At 48.2% G+C, this 5957-nt stretch overlaps 2 protein-coding genes across 3 annotated transcripts in view; one reads left to right on the top strand and one right to left on the bottom strand.

The window, feature by feature from the left end:
- The window catches only part of LOC105522131 (cytochrome c oxidase assembly factor 5), an 8688-nt gene extending 6619 nt beyond the window's left edge, over positions 1–2069 (bottom strand). Inside the window, exon 1 of the mRNA XM_011956549.1 lies at positions 1857–2069. Coding sequence (XP_011811939.1) covers positions 1857–1955 — 99 coding nt within the window. The 5' untranslated portion in view covers positions 1956–2069. The remainder of the gene's footprint in view (positions 1–1856) is intronic.
- The window catches only part of UNC50 (unc-50 homolog (C. elegans)), a 12357-nt gene continuing 8359 nt past the window's right edge, over positions 1960–5957 (top strand). Inside the window, exons 1-3 of one of the 2 annotated variants that reach the window (XM_011956548.1) lie at positions 1960–2579; positions 3220–3620; positions 4327–4447. In XM_011956548.1, the coding sequence (XP_011811938.1) occupies positions 3317–3620; positions 4327–4447 (425 nt within the window). In that variant the 5' untranslated portion in view covers positions 1960–2579; positions 3220–3316. The remainder of the gene's footprint in view (positions 2580–3219; positions 3621–4326; positions 4448–5957) is intronic. The other variant, XM_011956547.1, reaches the window with a different exon arrangement.

The raw sequence follows: 5957 nt of genomic DNA on the forward strand, positions 1-5957 counted from the left end.
AGAGACGGGGTTTCACCGTGTTAGCCAGGATGGTTTCGATCTCCTGACCTCGTGATCCGCCCTTCTTGGCCTCCCAAAGTGCTGGGATTACAGACTTGAGCCACCGCGCCCGGCCTAGTGTCAGTACACCTTCTACACTGCAGAGGGCATGTCCCATTCATCAGTATTTGTTCCCTGAACTGGAGCCTGGCACTCCATCCATGTTTGCTGTATCAACAGCTGCAGAAAGCCAGCTTGGAATTCTCTGTGCTGCTGCTATCGTCCTCCGCTTGGACTTTCTTTCCTCAGTCCTACTCGGTGTACTTTCTTCCCTGGACTAATCAACATGGCCTTCCATGTTGAACGTCTAGATAAAATCCAGTCTCCTCACTCTGATACACAGGCAGGCCTTCACACCTGGCTGCAACCTTCCCCTCAGGCTTCTGTCGCATTCCCAGTTCCTCTGGGCCCTCCCACGTCTCCCTGCCTCTGCACTTGCTGTTCTTTCAGATCTTCCCCACAACCGCAACAGTTCCCACTCCTTTACTCGATAAACTACTACTCAACTTTTAAGACTCAGCTCAAATGTCACCTCAGAAGATTCCAAATTCTGAAGCAAAATCAGATGCTCTCCATTGGGCTAAGGCATTTTTTTCCTCAAGATCTAGTCATTAAACACATGTTTAATAAATGCTTACAGTCTTATGGCAGGAATTTAGACTCTTAGACATCTATTTCTCCCATGACACCAAGCTTACATGGGTAGTGACTGCAACTGATTCATCTTCGTTTTCACCAGTGTCAGGCACCATGCCTGCCACTTAAGAGGCATTTACCAGGAGCTGGCTGAACGGCAGCACCAGTGAATAAGGGGCAGAGGGGACACAGCCCCGGACAGGGGAGCCTGAAAACAGCGGTACCTCAGTTTCCTCATTTACATAAGGAAGTTGGGCGAGATAATCTCTTAAATTTATAATAACTCAAGTTTTACTAGACCTTGGGAGGTGAGAATGGCCGACTGCTAAAATCAGTGAACCAAACATAAACTGTGACTCGGCAGAAACACTAATACGGCCCTGTAGTGGATGTCCATTTGGGGGTAATCTTTTCTCTGAAATAACAGCAACTTTCTGGAACTACATCCCCCAATGCAAAGATAATTGCACACAATTGAATGCCCTCTCGTTGGGCCTCTGTAATTGGAAAAGGCACTTGTGGTTTATGTGAGCTCTAAAACCAGAACCCAGGTCCACTCTGAACCTCACTACATGCCTCAGTGCATTTCGAGAGGGTGCTGAGGAGACCTGTGTCTGTAGTAGGGGAGTGAAGAAAGAGCGTAGGGGAAGCAAGATACGAAATCGTGAAAAATCGTGAGTTGCTTTATTTTTACAACTTAACGTCCAAGAATGCAGAGAACTGTCAGAAACAAATTCACATTAACACAAGGCAAACTGAGCACACATTCAGTCACAACTGAACGGGCAGGGGACACGACTGGCCAGGGCAGCGTACCAGGTTTACGCAACTCCCTGGAATCATTAATTCTACAGATTATCATTTCTAGGCAGGCAAGAAACCTGGCTTATTCTCCTTTATGTCTCCAGAACCCGGAAGAGTGCTAGCATGCAATGCACGCTTCGTGAACTGAAATGGGTTAATCTTTGCAAAAACCCGACAGGGTGGGTTTATCGTTATCTCCGCTTTAATCCCACAGGGAACGAGCTCAGCGGATCTGCGCACGTTCAGTGAGCCCGAGCTGTGACCTACGCCCGGGATGGTTAACTCCAACCGCCGCCGCGGGCGACCCGCTGCCCTCCGCCGAGCCGGGCCTCCCCCGGGCAGGCGTCGTCACCACCGGGAGCGCCCGGCCGCGCTACCTGGACCACACAGTCCGACTGCAGCAGACACTCGCCCAGGTCCTCCTTCAGGCCCGCACACGCGCCGCCCTCCGGCTTGTCCTCGTAATACTTGGGCATGACCGCGCTTCCCGTCCGCTGTGGACTCTACTTTCTTCCACTGCAACGGTTACGACCAGATCGGGAGCGAGCGAGGACCCAGTCTCAGCGGGCCGGAAGGCAGCGGCAATAACTTCCGGCGGGCCGCGGCTGTCGGGCCGAGGACTACGGGGGCCGAGAGGTGGCGCGTGCGCGGCGGAAGTAGGTGCGTGTCGGAAGTAGGTGCGCGTGACGGGACGCGCCGCAAGCGCCGGCTACGTTGCGGGAAGGGGAGCCCGCCCTGGGGCGGCGGGGCTCGGCTGCTGGGAGGAGGTGGTACGCTGATTCGGACGCGGGTCGAGGCTGTAGCAGGACTCCAGGTGAGGCCCGAGGACCGCTCTGTCCTCCCGCAGCCCGGGTTCGCGCCGGGGGCCGTTTAATCCCAACAGCTTGCGACCTCATATCGCTGCGGCCTGACAGTGACTATGTCAGGTCGGCGTCCGGCCCCTCGGCCGGCGATAGAGTTGCGGATAAAATGAAAGGACGCCCAGTTACCTTTGCATCGTAGATAAAGAGCATTTAGTATTAGCATGTCCGAAATGTTGCGTGGGATGTAGGCGTACTAAAACCTTATTCGTGGCCTATCTGAAATCCACACGGAGCTCGGCATTCTGTTTTTATTTGCTAAACCTGGCGGCCGTATCCGTGGCCCGGGGCAGGGAGGGAGCAGCTGGGCCCAGTTAGGCGCTGCCGGCGTCCCGGGGGCCTCCGGGGGCCTGCGAAGTGGAGGGGAGACGGGCAGCCGGGCAGTGGCCGGCGCTCCCCGGAGCTCGGACAGGTTGGACTGGACTCCGACGCTACCGCTCCCTCTGCTGACCTATTCCGGATGTAAAACACTAGGGATCGGAGTTTTGCTTGGTTTTTAATCTCATTCTAGTGGCCGAGGAGCTTGCTGGCAGTGCGCTGATGGATCTATGTGAATAGACCATTTATTTTACCTCTTCGGTAACACTGTTTTAACCGGCTGAAACATTGCTTTCTTAGGCATTTTCTTAAAAACTTGGTGGTTAAGAGCACGGAATTTCGAGTCAGATTTGGAATCTTGGCTCTATCACTATCCTCGGAGTCATGGGGCTGTCACATCGTCCCCGTCTCTGTAATGGTAGCTGCACCTGGATATGTGTTATTAGGTGATTCAGAAGGGTGGGCTGTTGCCCTTGCCTGAGGTTGCAGGCTGCGGTTCCCAAGCCCCAAGACCCGCCTCAGAACCAGCTGCATTTGCTTTTGACTCCTGGCCTTTCTCTAGGGTTGGGAAGAACATGGAAAGTGACCTCCCTGCCAAGTAGTAACTCAGAACAGGGGTGCCGGTAGCCAAAAGTTTCTTCAGAGTACGTGTAAAAGAAATGTTTTTTCTCCCATCTAGGAAGATGTTACCGAGTACTTCAGTGAATGCCTCAGTGCAGGGGAACGGAGTCTTGAATTCCAGGGATGCAGCAAGACACACAGCCGGAGCGAAACGCTACAAATATCTGAGAAGGCTTTTCCGCTTTCGGCAGATGGACTTTGAATTTGCTGCCTGGCAGATGCTCTACCTGTTCACATCCCCACAGAGAGTTTACAGAAATTTTCATTATCGAAAACAGACGAAGGACCAGTGGGCCAGAGATGACCCTGCTTTCTTGGTCCTGTTAAGTATCTGGCTCTGTGGTAAGTGTGTTTGTCTGAGATAGAATTGAACGCTTAGCGTTTCGGATTAGACTTTTTATTTGTTATAAATGTGTTGTGGGTCAGAATCTGGAAATATGGGAAACTATTTCTCCTTTTTGCGGAAGCCTCAAAAATCTCGCAGGAAAGAAAGTTGAAGTCTTGGTTCTACAGGTCCCAAGCAGATGCCAGAGTAAACTGTTACCCTAGGACATTGAAAAGCAGGGGACAAAATTCATTCCATATCTTTTCAACTACTGTGAACCGGTACACAGCTGACTGTGAGAAGGAATATGAAACTGGAAATTGCATTTCAGTCAGGCAGATCCAGAGTGAGAATTGGAAAAGTATTGATGGGAACCTGAGAAACTGAAGCTCTCCAGTTCCATAATGCGAGAGTCTCATTCACCTGTAGGGTGTTGAAGTGGGTAAGATATTGAAGTTCATAGGGTGTTCTGCACCTTAACTGGACTTAAGCTTTGTTAGTGTTTTCTCTAGAATGGCGTTCTAAATACTGAGGCCACCGTGGTGAATCTTCAGCTCTCTCAGTGGCCACGCTTTGTTCCAAGGTGGTGTTCACACATCTTGGGAGTTTTGTGTACAGACCTGTCTCTCCCACTAGCCTGGGCATCTGGAGGGCAAGGGATGTGTTCTGTATTTCCAGAACCTAGCAGAGTCCCTAAATGAATCTTGTGAATCTTTCTTTCAGTGTCCACTATAGGATTTGGCTTTGTGCTGGACATGGGATTCTTTGAGACAATAAAGCTTCTCCTTTGGGTTGTATTCATAGATTGTGTAGGCGTTGGTCTTCTGATAGCAACTTTAATGTGGTAAGTACCATCACTTTGGTTTTTCAGATACTGTTGTAGCATCTCCATTTGTTTGCTTCAGAGCTACAATGGCAGCAGATGGAAATTGAAACCAAAGTAGGGTCACTGAATGATCGATTTTGACTGCCAAGATTATTACAGTTTGCCCTCCTGTGTTGCCACCTAGATCAGAAAATAAAGGCTGGTTTATATTGTCAAATATAGCAAATAATTGAAATAATTATATTTTGAACCCAAAATATCTGACATAGGTCTCAATTTAGAAAGTTTACTTTGCCGAGGTTAAGGACACGCCGGTGACACAGCCTCAGAGGTCCTGAGGACATGTGCCCAAGGTGGTCGGGGCACAGCTTGCTCTTATACATTTTAGGGAGACTTGAGACATCAGTCACTATGTGTAAGAAGTACGTTGTTTTAGTCCAGAAAGTGGGGAAAGCAGGTTATAGTTAGATCAGAGACAAATGGTTGCATCCTTTTGAGTCTTTGATCAGCCTTTCACTGAATACACAGTTTACTTGTGAGAGGCAGGTACAGGAATAGTCATTTATGCCTTAGTCTGGCTCAGTGAGTCTGCATTTTTACATAAACAATGGGGCAGAGGAAGCAATCAGATAAACATTTGTCTCAGGTGAGCAGGAGGACTCTCTGTCCCACACCTGTAAAGATAAGCTATCTTAGGAATAAAATAGGAGGCAAGTTTGCCTGACACGGTTCCGAGCTTGACTTTTCCCTTTGGCTTAGTGATTTTGGGGTCCCGAGATTTATTTTCCACGTACTAACAAAATCCCTGGTTTTGCAAAAATGTTACAGATTGAGCCAGTTCTGCTTAAGTTGTCTGGATGATAGCATGGTTTTCTGCATTTGTCAGGAAAGACCACTTCTTGATATTCATTGCGTTTAAGTCCATTTAGATCTAAAGGGTTATTTTGTGGAGTCTTACTTTGAATCTTTGCATTAAATGAAGTATACTTGAAAAAGAAGGATTTTTTTTAAACTTCTCATGCCTTCCTACTGAGAATAAAACTCTCTAACCCTCACCCTCTCTGTCTGTCACACACACACACACACACACACACACACACACACACAGGCTTTATCAAAAGGGTTCTCAGTCTGACTTTGGTTGATTTAACAACAGCAATGTACAGAGGATAAATCTGGTGTTTAAGTCCTTCTGTGTGGTTGGCATGCTGGATGAAGGGCAGTGAATATGGCCAGCGATCTCAGTGGAGGACCAGTGGTTGAGTGGGCGTGGTGGTCATTGTAGTGAACATTTTAGTTACAGAGAGACCTGGGTTCAAATGCCAACTTACTTATCTGTGAAACTCTTAGTCCCAGTCTCTTTATTTTGTAAAATTGAGTTAACTATCTATTTTGTCCAATTTTTGAGAGAATTATGTTATGAAAAGTACCTGACACATAGTTAAGTGTTCAATATTTGGTAGTTACTAATAGTTTAAGCAAAACTCTGCAACTATAACTTCTGATGATACCAGCCTTTTTTTTTTTT

Source organism: Colobus angolensis, unplaced genomic scaffold (genome assembly GCF_000951035.1).
Source record: "Colobus angolensis palliatus isolate OR3802 unplaced genomic scaffold, Cang.pa_1.0 Scaffold42, whole genome shotgun sequence".
In the NCBI taxonomy this organism is placed as follows: domain Eukaryota; kingdom Metazoa; phylum Chordata; class Mammalia; order Primates; family Cercopithecidae; genus Colobus; species Colobus angolensis.